Source organism: Gordionus sp. m RMFG-2023, chromosome 5 (genome assembly GCF_954871325.1).
Source record: "Gordionus sp. m RMFG-2023 chromosome 5, tfGorSpeb1-WG-v2, whole genome shotgun sequence".
In the NCBI taxonomy this organism is placed as follows: Eukaryota; Metazoa; Nematomorpha; class Gordioida; order Chordodea; family Parachordodidae; genus Gordionus; species Gordionus sp. m RMFG-2023.
The window spans coordinates 23,789,699-23,804,067 of record NC_088779.1 but is presented as its reverse complement, the minus strand read 5'-3'; the positions used below and the strand labels follow the sequence as shown (position 1 = coordinate 23,804,067).

Sequence of the window (14,369 nt, the reverse complement as noted above, 5' to 3'; positions counted from 1 at the left end):
CGAATTGGATACCTAGTCTATCTGATATTATGCCTTCCAGGGGATATTTTTTCCTGGGATTCTTTTTCTGGGGAATTATTTTCCAGGAGATTTTTTTCCGGGAAATTATTTTCGGGGATTTTTTTTCCGCTTACCGCTAAAATTATCATATTTATATATTTTATATACTTCACCGCGAATTCGCGCTAACTGTCAATGTAGGGAATTCATTATAAGTTTAAACCTGTCAATTTGAGTAAAATAAAGTATAAGCATTATTAAAAAAATTAAAGATTTTGTTATTATATAAAATCGGTATATTTTTTACTTGTGTTGAACTGAATTTAGAATTGAATTTGCTTAGGAATGGGAGAATAGACTTTTGATCAGAATGGAAATTTAAATTTTGTCGATGAAAATTGTCTCCATTTTTTTTATTCATTATTCCCCCTCCCCCCAACAAATAAATATTTTTAAACTATTTACTCTTTAAATAAGCTTAACCCTGCTTTCACAGTTGGCACGAATTCTTGGCGAAGTATACAAAAATGAATGTAAAATTATATTTATAACATATTTTGTATACTTCGCCGCGAATTCTCGTCAACTGTGAATCCAGTTTAACACGTACAATTTTATTGTAATGGAAAATCATGATAAAATGTTGTTAATTATCCAAGTTGATCCAAGCCACTCAAATTATTAAATGAGTTTAATCGGAAACAATTTACTTCGACTTGAGTGTACTAATGATTCCCTCTTTTTTTTTGAGTGAAGTCTCGGATAAAGTTAACAACACTAAGTCATTATCATTTTAATATTTTTATAATTGGGAATGATAAAAAAAATAATAAGACGTGGGTGCTCACTTAAACTCAGAGATGATGATAACATATCGATTCCCTAATGAGTTAGGGACGCTGACTACTATTAGTGAACACATGAGAGTCGCCTTTTCAACCTTAGAATTTCAAGGCATTTTGCTCGAAGTTACTTCTTACTCAGGCGATTTTATATCATTGCAACTACAAAATAACGGTTATAAAAATTTTATGTCAAAATATTTTTGATTTTATTTCATAAGAAAAACGTGAATTGTATTTATCATCCCTTTTGGAATCTTATATTCTAAATCCGCAAAACAAAATTTCATATATTATAAAATAATTAATGAATAAACTTGGGTGGGATCTACACGAAGGCCCTGTCCACCGGAATAGATCTATTTTAGCTGTCTTATATAGTTTCTTCTAAACAGATTAAAAGGAAAGAAGATATTTGGATTTAGTAGACACTTAAAATAAAATAAAATTTCAAAATCTGAAATCTAAACAGAATTAAAGTATAAAAAAAAATAAGACGAGTCAAGACACGGATTAAACATTAAAGTATTTTAAAATGTTTCATAATATCGAAGGTGGCCTCAAAATCAGGTTTAACTTTGGATACGAGCCCCAAGAGATCAATGATGATCGTCAAGTTTACGCTAATGGCCAATTCCACGAGGTACATGTCTGGAGGCGGGATGGAGGTTCCACCATAGAACTTCAAGTAGATGATTACGAACCTAAGAGGACCAAATACCAAACCGGACTCAGTCAGGACACCAAATTCAACGATCTCAAGGCTATTTACATCGGGAGAAATGGTACATAGTTCACTATATCGTAATTAATAAGGCAATTCCTATTTTATTTGGTTAGAAATGTAAGGTATAGTTTAGGGCTTTAAACTTGTTCGATTTAAGTTATGGCATGATCCGTTTATAAAGGGAACTCCTGTTATATTAAGTATAGATTTAAACGGGAATATATTTTACCTTCTTAATAAGTTACATTATATATATATATACAATAAATAAGTGAATTCATCTGCTCAAAAAAAAGGTCCATACCTTAAGTAGTATAATCCCGAACACTCCCTTTTCGACTAAACAAATCTTAGGAAATAATAATAATATATTCAAGATCTATCTGGCTCTCACGGAGAATGTGGGAATTACCTTCTGATGGGTTTCGTAATTTATTAAAACAAACTAAATGGTTTCCTATTTTTTTTGAGAACATTTTTGAATTAATTTACAATTTGTTTCTACATTAAACCTTCTTCTAGAAAGAAAGAAAATGAAGGTCAATAGTTTGGATCGTGTTTTAAATTACAAAGTTTGAACTGCCATTTTCACGAATATAACTGATGCATATGACATCATTTTGTTTGAAATATGAAATATAATATTTAATAATTAAAAAAAATTCAAAATCTATATCTTAAACCTTACTTTTACTATTTTTCGACAATGCCCATTAATTGAGGTCTAACTATGAATTTTGCCAACATTTTATCCTAATTTTCAAATTTTCATGTTTACCTTAATATCGTCCATTTTTAAAATTATACATCTTTTTGTCTAATCAATCTTGTTTTATTGACTTTATTATTTTTTTTAAATAAATTTATTTGTTTGGATAGGAAAAAATATTTTTCCAACATCCCATATATATATTTTGCGATAATGTATATTATCAATATTTTCAAATCACTTTCTAAATAAAATCATTTTATTTCACGTTAGAAACGACACCACCAGGAAAGGGATTTACTGGTTGCATCTCCCGCGTGGAATTCGAAGACCATTTTCCTCTCAAAGAAGTTTTTTCCTCTTCCAACTCTCGCGAAAGTTCTAACTCGTTTCGTTCTGCGTCCGTCTTGGTTACCGGTTCGCGTAATCAGCTAGTCGAAGATATGTGCAATGTAGTTCCCGAAACTCCTTTTAACGCCGAGTCGCAAACCGAAGATTTTATTTTTGTTAAAGGCCAAGTACTACTCGAGAGGTTTGCCCGTGCTATTCCTAAATACGTGGGAGTTAAGATGGCGACTATAATTGGTTAGTTTACACAAAAATCTTTATTCTCATTTGACAATGTTTCTAAGGTATATTAAAAGTTGTTTTATGATAAAATTTGATGATTATAGAAATGGTGTACCACTGCCCCCCCCCCCTTTTAAGGCAAAAAAGTATGTGGAACTTGAATCTTCAAAATGCTTTTACCACCACGGGGGTTCTGGGGGGGGGAACGTGTTACGCCTTCGTATCATCTCGCGGAATTTCTTCGGGTCTTAAAATTTGTTTTGACAAAAAGTTTTTAGTGTATGATACTCATTTTTTTATAGAAATTTTTCAGCCCAAATTTTATAAACACTTTTTTAAAATCAATTTATATTTTTTATATAAGCTCTCGCAATCCTAATAGTAATAGTTTCAATGTTCGTGGTATATTTCGTAGCCAAATTTTACACTAGGCACAAGGGAGATTATTTAACGCAAGAAGACGCCGGTAATTGCTTTCTACCTCCTAATCCTGTTTTTTTATATTTCAATGATATAGATACGGCTGCTTTAGGTTTCTATGTCCACTTTTGGTCAACAGTGAGTTAATGGCCAAATTATTATATTTAGGGGTCACCTACTCCCTTTTACATTCAAATAACCTCAAAATAATTCAGCTTAGTGATAAAATTAACCTATCTCAATTTCTTTTATCTATTATAGAATCCTATTTGTTTAACCTATCATAAAAAAAATACGAAAATAATGATGACTAGGAAAAAGGTAGCTTGGAGTTTCGTCAGTTATAGTACATAAGATAAAGAAAACTAAATTATGGCCTTTAGCTTTACCAACATTTTTACATAAATTAAGGAATTCTTGAAATAATATCAAATTTGCTCAGAAAATAGGGCTGATAAGTTAAACAATAGTTTTGTTTTGATTTTATATTGTTTTTGAATGTGATTTTCTGGTTATAAGATATTCAAAAAATAACTATTTAGTTTTTGCTTTTAAAATTCAAATCTATGCTAATTTCTAACTCCATTTATCTAAATTTATCTCCTTTTCAATTCTAACATTGGTCATAGGCTATTTTTTGAGCCAGAATGCTCAAACTAAAATCGAATCAAGTACAATGCACGACTATATTCAAATAAAATAATTATATATATACATATATTTTTGACTAAAAAGGAATGTTTTTTAAAAAGTATAATACCAGATATATTGAAAGAGATGATATTCAGATTTTATTACGTTGTATAAGGTGTTACAAACAATACCATATTTACTGAAATGTTTAAATTTATGGTTTAACAATACTTTTTTATAGTCATTTATAGATTTACCCATAAACATAGTACCTCTCAATTGTATTTTACTAAAATCAGCTATAAAGTTCTAAATACACTTTTTTTAAATCGATTTTTTCGCAGTTTTTCAATGGAGTTATAATATAATCATATAATTCTAACAAAATGAATCTCCTGATAAGATTTATTTCAATGGACATAGCACGGTCAGCCGTATATATCAGAGACCTGCGAGGTACTCGGGTTTTAAAAAAAAATCCATTCCTCGGTACAGCCCGTTTGAGTCCAACCCAGATTTTCAATTACTTGATTATTTTTACGAATCCTCTTATTATTTTATGAAAATATAAATTTATTAAACAAAAAATTCCATCGTATATTAGGTCTCGCTTATAGTAAACGCTCATCGGCATCGCTGGGTTTTTCCAAAAAGCGAGCAAATTTAGATTCATAAATTTTACCGATTATTTGCTTGCTTCGAAAAATATCCACTGATCCCCCCAACGAGTCCATTTTTAAATATAAATCTAAAAATGTATGATTGATGTGACTTACAGGGAAGGGGAAAATTAATTATTTTTCAATATGTAATAATATTTTTTTGTTTTAAGCTGGTTTTATAAAAATATATTTTAAATTGCGAAATATTTAAAAAAACAAATAAATTTATAATTCAGTAAATTTATTATCTGAATATATATATAGGTGCTAAAGATTCCATCGATGCCGACACTGCCATAATGAAAAGTCCTATTGGACAAATTGATACTCTTCAAAAAGAATGGTTTTTTTAGATCTCGCAAAACTACAATCATCAAATCGGAAATTATTATCTTTTTTCCCCAAAATTATTTTTAAATTGTTAAATATTTTTTTTTAATTTTACATGATTTTACGCTTATTTGTATAACCATTTTTATATGAATTATTTTTTACACTAGATTTATTACGATTTTTTTTGATAAGACATATTTTTCATATTTAATATTTATTTAAAATAAAAGTCTCATAGTTAATTCTTTGTGTATCCTGTTGTTCACTAAGGACTAATCATCATGCTTCCAATAAAGCGTTCGCGTTTTGGGAAGTCCTTTTTTTAAAAAAATATGCGTATATCTTTTTTAAATTAGAGAAAGTAATATTTTTTTTGAAAAATGCAAAATCAAAATTTTTCACCATGTAAAATATATTATATTTGAAAAAAAAAACGCAAAGCAAAATTAGCACCAATTCAAAAGTAACTTCTTTTAAATATGTATATAATAAGGAGAAAGTTTTCTTCTAAGTTTCTATGCTAGATATTATTGTTTTAGGATCTGATAAGTCACCCTACTCATAGCTCATTTTTTGATTGCAGATTTATTTTCCAGCGTAGTAAACATAAATTTCAGCATATTTAACGCTGCGGAAATATCTATATTTTTATTATTATTATTAACCACTGATTAAAATTAAATCGGAACTTGATCAAAACCTCAAAAATGCTCTTATTTATATGTCTAAATGATCTAAAAATTTATAGGGGGTGGGGGGGGGGGTAGAATGGACGGCTTCTATCTACTGCTTATAAAAAAAATACATTTTTACCCCCCCCCCCCACCCCCCCCCAAATAAAAAAAACTAAAATAAATTTATATAATCCTTGGTTATACTTTCGCTTTTTGAATTCAATACAACTTTTGCATAATGGATATTCTTTTTAAAACATGGAAATATAAAATATCTTTTTTTAAAAAAATTAATTAATAAGTACAATTATGGTAGATTGTAAAAATAATTACGAAATTTGAGTCATTTTGTAAATCGAAGGGCTCCATGGCCATTGAAGTTTGAATGCTGGATAATTGCAGAAAGAACATATTGATCCTTATATATATGTTCAAATCTTTAAACAAATAAAATATATGTAATTAATTGAGAGTAATAGGTTTAATACCTTTTATTAATCCCATATAATATAGCGTCTATCAATGGTTGACCTTTGAGGCCACTAGTATTTTTAATTTTAAAATAACTATCGTTATTGTTGGGGTCAAATATCCCAAATGCATTATTTCTTCAAATTTAATGATTTAACTTAGTTATATCATATAAAATCAAATAATTAATATTAAAAGTCGTTTTAAATTGGAATCTGAAGATTTTGACAATATAATACTTTTTGCCACATTTTACACTTGGTAAGCATTGGATTAGTTCCTTCTATATAGGATGTTAATGTAAAACATTTATCATATTTGGCCATAGTAATGATAATTCATCTGGTTTTGGATTTTCAGAATCAGATGATGAGGATTAAATAATAATATCCATGCTTATGCTAACCTATTAAATTAAAATATAAACAATAATATTCAAATTAATAAACTATGTGTTAAAAAAATTGAATTGTGAAAAAGAAATACACAGCCGTAAAAAATATAAATAATACATTTTTTAAAAAAATTCGGAAATATTAAATTCAAATAAATAAAAATATTTTTAAAATTGAACGAACGTTAAATTCGAACGCGTTCGTCATAAAAAAGGAACGCATTCATGTTCAAAGTCCGTAAAAAATAAAAGGAACGCCGTTCATCGTTTTTTTCTAAAAAACGAACTTCGTTCACGAATGCGTTCATTTTGAACTCGTTCGTTTACAACACAAAATTATTTTGATTCATGATATTGATATATATAATTGTTAAAGTGTAATTTATAAATGATTTTGTAATAAATAAATATTTGAAAAAACATAGATTAATTCGGTTATCTCATAATTTCTTTTGAAAAAAACAAGGCTTGCACTAAAATCAATCAATAAATTTCTTCTGCGTAACAAAAATTCATATTTTTAAATTTTATATAAAATTAATATTATTTTTTTTAAAAAAATATAAAAAATATTTCTAACTTACTCACTAGAATCTACGGCATACCCATTGGGGTAAAGATTTTCTTAATGAAAAAATTGACAATCTTATAAAATTATTTAATATACTTTTTATATATGAGTATAAAAGAAGTTATAATTGGATTGCTGACTAAAAATCTGCTAATTCTTCTTATTCTACCAGCAAATAGAGGATCAGATAAGCCTCGAGACGCGAGTTATCTATTAATGCTTTATTCAAAGTTTGACTATGTTTAAATGAAAAGATCCAAGGCTTAGGTGATGATTTTTCTTCAGGCTAAAAATAGAGGAATAATCCAACTATAATGGGAAACTCACATATTGTCGATTTTTTAAATATATAGTATAATCTATAATTCTTTGCCCTAGCTTCTCTAAATTAGTTACGAAGTTTGTCATTTTATGTTATTAAAATCGAGTAACCAAATTTCATAACTAAAATTAGTTACGAATTTTCGAGCAAAATTAAATTTTGAAATCATGTTTTTCGTACATTTAAAATAAGCACATTTATTTTGAGTTGGCCTTCGTATCTTTTATACATATCTTGAAAGATCGAGTAGAAAACAAAAAATATATATGTCTTAATAAATAAATTTCATTTGTCCTCTTTCTCTTTTATGACTTCTTGGTCTTCTAATAATAAGTAGGTTAAGACTACCCGGAAAATACTAAGATGTTTCCATTAAAAAAAACAATCAATATATCAAAAATACGAATTTTCTTTTTAAAACGTTTGGACAAACGAACTAATTAGTTTCACTACATTTGTAATTCGTTTGGTAGGTAAGCTGGGACTAACAAAACAATTTATTTTGATACAATTTTCCTAAACTTGACTATAAATTTTTTTAAAAAAAAAGTAGAAATATAATTTACAGCCTTCACATTTCGAGTTCCCCATTTCATCTTTTATAAAACCATGTTCACAATAAAATGTGTAGTATGAATCATACACCTCTAAAAAAACATTCATTATTCGTTTTTGTTAGATGATTAATTCAGATATACTTCATTGGCAAGTCCTACAACCATTTTCATCGGTCATGGGTCCATCCCTGAAAATTAAATCCAAGCAAAATATTTCTATGCATCTCATTTATCAATAATTTTTTGAATTCAAAAATATGTACCGGAAATGTATTGGCAAATGTGCAGTTAACTACACTGTGTAGACAATCTTCGCCATTAAATTTGGTCTGTATTGATCAATTTGTATAAAAATTTTTTATCTAAAAATGAATATAATTTAAAGGTGGTTTAAAAGTTTAAGGCAAAATTGTCTAAAATTCAAAGTACCCCATATGTGCTGAAATATATTTCCGGTCAAATCCGATTTTCCAAATTCAAAAATCGTTTTCACTAAATGATTCAAAAATCGAGAGATTAAACGCATGAAATCTATACATGTGAATCTAATTAATTCAAAATGCATTACTATTTAAAAATAACAATTAATTAATTGTAAGTATATATATATATATATATCTTTTTAATTATTAATTTGAATGAATTAAAGCATTAAAGATCTGGATGATTTTTATGATATCATTATGAGTAAAAATATTATATTATTATTTTTTAACATATATATTTCTTTGCAAATTTATAATTTACAGATATAATGTTTATATCTCGGATTTTTTTTAATCAGTTTTTTATTATAGGATATAGCTTTTAATCAAAATGCTTATCATCTTTAGGTTTCCAATTAACAATAAAATTCTTCTAAGTAGACCCATGCAGTTAAAAGAGAATTTTTTTAAGCAGCATATGCTAGATCAGAAATTAGGATCCCTTAGTCATTTCCAAATATTAATTAAAGTCATAGTTACTAGATATGAAAACATTTTATTTCATCATATTGTGAGAAAAGAAAGCTAAAATTTAAAAATAAATATTAGAAGTAAATTAAATAAAAAATAATAATTTTAGGCCAATAATTTTTATTTTCATTATATAAAACATATTTTATTATTTTTTTTATAAACTTTTATGTTTTCATCAATTATGTGGGGTTATTTTTAAATTTTTTTGCATTTTGTAATTTATCAATTTATCTATTCTACCAAAAAAATCAAAAAACTTTTACATGGATTTATGTCATTTTATATTATTAAATATATATTGTAAATTAATCCTCTATTTTTGTTAAATAAAAAATATACAAATTAAATTTTTAAAATAGTCCATCTTGCGGAATTTTTCTTGTTACTTTATTTTCTCATATTATATTATTAATAAAAATTGTTTAATTTATTAAAATATAAATTAAACATTAATTAATTAATTTTTTTTATTATATCTTTTGGAAAAATGTAATATATTGCAATTTATATTTATATGCGATTTAAATAAAAAATAATTTTTTTTTTATTAAACATAAGAAATATTTAACCTTAAAATGATCAAAATTTTGTGATAAAAAAACATTCTTATATGGTTAAATAACCTTCCGAATAGTAAAAAAATTATATCATATTTTTACCACTTATTCGCCACAATCATATCCGATTGAAATTTTTTTCTGATTTCTTAAAAATTAATACCTATCAATTAATTATCAATTAAGTGAATAGGAGTTATTCCTAATGTTACGCTATTTTAAGCAGTTATTTATATAAAATTTTTTAAATAAATCTCCAGGCTTACATAATATTGGCTACTAATCAACATACCTTATAATGTGGTAAAATGGTCCATTAAAGAAATAGGTATAAATATTAGTTAATTTTTTTTCGATATACATTTAGTAAATAAAATTGAGATTTTTGTAAAAATAAATATTGAGAAATAATTAATAGGACCAACATTCAAAATGATTTCTATTTAATAATCCTTATTTTTTTATACTAAGTAATATATAATAAATTGCAACTGTAATAGATACGCGCTGAATTGTCGCCGAACCGAATTGACGCTGCGCTAAATTGTCGCCGCGCTGAATTGACGCCGCGCCGAATTGTCGTGCACCGAATTTTCGGCGCCGAATTAACGTGGAACCATAAATAACTGGTTAAAATATGCGTAACATTAGCAATAACTTATATTCAATTAATAATAGGATAATTTGATCGGTATTAATTTTTAAGAAATCAGTAAAATTTTCGATCGGATATGATTGTGGCGAATAAGTGGTAAAAATATGATATTTGGATAATTTTCACTAATTATTCTCGCTCCATAAGAGCATTATCCATTATTAGCAATGAATTCGATGGTAAACATATTTTGACTCTTATGACAGTAAAACTGAAAGCCGTCCCATCTATAGTTGTGAATTTCTCCACTCATTCCTATTGTGCATAGGACTGATATATTTTTTCCCTTGGAGGGAGGTAACTTAACAGATGGCATTTTTCGCAAGGGTGCCCATCCATAGTACGAAATATATTAAACTCTGTCTCGTTCAGGAAGAATACATTTTTAGAAGAAATATTTTTAATCTTCTACTTCTTTCGAATTTGAATTACATCAAGAGAGTTTCTCAGGTTCTTTTCCAATCCTTTTCCGGCTCCAAAGTCTTTTATTTTGACGTAATTATTGAATTTATTTAAATTCTATATTTAATTATTTTGCATTGGTCAAAAAATAAATTCTCGTTTAAAAAATTCTTCGGGAAGACAATTTATTGTCCAGCGATCAAATCTTCAAAGATTTTTTCTTCCTATCAAAATATAATACACAATGTTAAACAGATTCCTTATCTAACTTAACCTTACTATTGCTAAAACCACGCAAAATTGGAACTCACAAAATTTAAACGCGGCAACAAGGACCCTCACAAAATAATTCAAATATAATTATACTAATATCTTCATGTATATAAAATAATATATAAATTAACTAAAAAATAATAATAATAAACAATGCTAATAAACAATGCTAATAATAATAATGAATGAATGTCTGGTTCCCAATTCCCATTTCTCCTTTCTTTCTATTCATCACCTCATATATGACAATTCTTGCCAGAAGCGCTGATCGAAGAAGCCCATATGTTATAGAAAGCCTCAGTCGGTGATGAATGTCAACCACCAGCCTTCCAAAAATAAAAGGTTTGGGATAATCCAATGATTACAAATCTCTTTGATTACCTCTTTTCGATCCTGCTATATGAAAAACCCTATTATCCTCTCTCAACCAAGTTCTGGATATAAATACTTAGACGCCATTTCCTCTAAAAAATTTGACCTCGAGTTGTCAAACCAAGAATTCAAATTTGTAGTGGGCATTCGCTTAAATGTTACAGCTCCAGTCTCATATGAGTACGACGGTGCAAGAAGCCAGTATTCCTAACTGGCGATCATTGCCTCCCATGTATTCTATCTTTAACAGTGGACTCAATCTGGCATATCAGATGCAATGCTCTCATTCAACGGGTCTTACCGCACTGACACTTAATAATTCCTGGGTCTCTTCACTGATGGGAGGATTGCATGGGTTCTGCGTTGACTCCCTCTCACCCTCTAATATCAATAAACTCATCCTAAAATGCACAAAGAACTTTAAAATATAAAATAAATGGGCATTCCTGATGAATATAAATTCGTATCAGTTGTTAACATTTGGAATCTAGGCTCTTAACCTAAATAAAAGGCTTGGCAGAGCCATAAGGATTAAATCAGGAGACCCAAAAGAAGGCGTCAACTTAAGTAAACGCAGAGAAATCCAGATTATTAAATATAATTTCATATGATTCATGGGTTCATTTTCCGAGAAGCCAAAATGAGCTAGATCTTTTCCCCTTCTCTTCATTGTTTCTAATTTTTTTCTTCTCCTCAAATTATGAAATATATGTACCTTTTTTTCTCATTTATATTTGCGATTCTGATATATATTTTTTTTCTTTAATTTCTGTATGAATTAAATTGATTTTCCCGTAAATTTATGATCACTAATCTATATCATTATTTAAATCTATTCACTTTATATTATAGAAAAATATTTTATGTACAATTATATAAATAACTATCAGTTAAAATTATATCATATGTTTACTTTTAATAATTTTTTTTTTCTCTCTTTGGCTTTCACCTTTTTTGGCGGTAAGCTCCTTCAATATCTCTCTCCACTTTATGTTATTCATACAATCTCTTCTAATTTATACTTCTTTATATTGGCTCTACTTTATGGCCCCATTGAAATTTTGGTCTTCCTCTTTTACATTTGCCATCACTTCCAAACTCTCAACCTTATTTCCTATGTAGTTCATAGGCCTTCTCATTGTGTGCCCACACCAAAGTCTGTTTACAATTAACTTAGTCTTAATGGGGACTACCTTTAAACTACTTAGTATTCTTGTACTGCCCACTTTATCCTTTTAATAATAAAGATAAAATTATCATAAAAACAAGGTTGCTATTTTGCAAATGTCGATTATTTTAAACACGTTTTTTTAATTGTTGAGCAGTCTATGTTAATACCAATATCTATGCCCATATTATGTTAGCGACAATATGTATTTTTATTAAATATGTTATTTTTTCAAATAATTTTTTGGCATAATCGAAATTTTGCACATGGGTTTTTAAACTATGCTATAGGCATCCGTTTAAATTGCTTAGTACCTAACCCCACATCTGTGCCGGCTGCAGTTCTGCTGTTTTGAGTAATGGAAGGCATAGTCTACATTGTCGTTCATGTAAAGGCCGCATCGTTAGACATAACATTTGCAATTCTATAATTCTTAGAGCTCTGAGATCCGCTCAAATTCCTTCTATTCTCGAACCCTCTGGTCTTTTCATATCTGATGGGAAACGCCCTGACGGGATCTCTCAAATTCCCTGGAAGTGAGGTCAATTCTTGGTCTGGGATTACTCTTGTATTGATCCATTGGCTCCTTCCAATCAATCCCTTAACATTCTGGAGACAATGAGCTTCTAAAAATTGCAAAATATTCAGAGATATCCCAAGATCACTTATTTATTCCCATCATTTCCACTACCTTGACTACCTTTGGGAATCGTGCTCTTTCTTTCTTCAAGGAACTTGGATCGCTAATCCGCAAACTAACAGATGAACCTCGTGAAGGCTTCTTCTTAACAAAGACTCGCAATAGCAATTCACAGGGCTAATTACATCAGCTTCATTGGCAGCCTCATCTCACATGATGATTAGAATATATTTTATATAATTTTAATCGCGTTATATAAATTTTATAATATTTATAACTATATATTTTCTCGAATATAATGTACATGTGATTTCATTAAAAATATATATTAATTTAATCTTAAATATAATTTATATTAGTTTTATAGATTTTATATAAATTATAAATGGTTAAAAGGTTAAGAACAAATTTTTTTGAATAGGTATTCTAAACATGTAGGAATACATTTCCAATAAAATCAGATTTTTAGAAAAAATGAGCTCAAAATTGATTTAAATTTGAAAAAAATAATATATAATGTGTTTTTTCCGGCAATGTGTTGTTTTTGTTAACTTTAAATCATTTTTTGAGCGTTTTTTTAAATAAATTAAAAATGATATTACCGGAAATGTATTCCAGCATGTTTAGAATATCTGTCTTATGAATTGTAGAGAATTTTGCCATACTTTGAGTCAATATAAAAAATAGTTATATTAATTTCAAAAATTTATGGCAAAATTATATGAAATTCATAGAGTAGATATTCCAATATAGATTACATTTCTGATAAATTGGGAGTCTTAAATTTAAAAAAAACTCGCTCAAAAAATGATTTAAAGTTAACACATTGCCGGAACATTTTTGCTAACATATAAGAATGTTTTACTGCTTTTAACATTTTGAATAGAATAATTTTTTTCTCCGAAAGCGATAAAACCCTAGCATAACCAGATAAAATATAGAAATAACATATATTATTTTTTTTTACAAAATATTAAAAATTAATTATTTAAAATTTTTCTTTTACCAAAATTTATATTTAAATAATTAATAATATATGCTTCTACTTCATGATAAAAAAGTTATTAACGACAAGTCAAAAATTTGATAACATTTACAATATAAATTTTTTTTTAAAAATCCGGTTATCTTTATAGTTATCAAGCTCATAACATATAAATATTTAACTGCCATAATTTAAGGTTTGGTCTTTTAGAGTAACATCTACTATATGACAAACTAGTTATTTATAACGACAAAATTTGATAAAGTTATTAATTGGCATGTCATTTAAAATACAATTTTTTTTAAAATCCGGTTATCTATTAGTTATCTAGCTCAAAACATAAAATATTTAACTGCCATAAATTGAGGTTTGGACTTGATCCACATCTTATTATAATTCGCCATGAAAAATCAGATTAAATTACAGTAATTTTTATTTAGTCTTATTATACCTCAAGGCCATTTATAAAATAA

At 27.6% G+C, this 14,369-nt stretch overlaps 1 protein-coding gene and 2 long non-coding RNA genes across 3 annotated transcripts in view; 1 reads left to right on the top strand and 2 right to left on the bottom strand.

Annotated features, from left to right (window-relative positions):
• The window catches only part of LOC135930270 (neurexin-4-like), a 19,377-nt gene extending 14,311 nt beyond the window's left edge, over nt 1-5,066 (top strand). The window contains exons 17-21 of the mRNA XM_065467049.1: nt 835-1,017; nt 1,397-1,627; nt 2,552-2,863; nt 3,213-3,314; nt 4,828-5,066. Of these exons, the coding sequence (XP_065323121.1) occupies nt 835-1,017; nt 1,397-1,627; nt 2,552-2,863; nt 3,213-3,314; nt 4,828-4,916 (917 nt within the window). The 3' untranslated portion in view covers nt 4,917-5,066. The remainder of the gene's footprint in view (nt 1-834; nt 1,018-1,396; nt 1,628-2,551; nt 2,864-3,212; nt 3,315-4,827) is intronic.
• Nucleotides 5,067-5,775: 709 nt separating this feature from the next.
• Nucleotides 5,776-13,917, bottom strand: LOC135930430 (uncharacterized). The gene is made up of 4 exons (XR_010572766.1): nt 13,777-13,917; nt 9,906-10,027; nt 6,059-6,112; nt 5,776-6,007 (listed from the first exon to the last, which is right to left on the bottom strand). It is a non-coding gene; the product is annotated as an uncharacterized LOC135930430 (long non-coding RNA).
• LOC135930429 (uncharacterized) lies at nt 6,535-8,214 on the bottom strand. The gene is made up of 3 exons (XR_010572765.1): nt 8,149-8,214; nt 8,027-8,109; nt 6,535-7,975 (listed from the first exon to the last, which is right to left on the bottom strand). It is a non-coding gene; the product is annotated as an uncharacterized LOC135930429 (long non-coding RNA).
• Nucleotides 13,918-14,369: the final 452 nt, after the last annotated feature.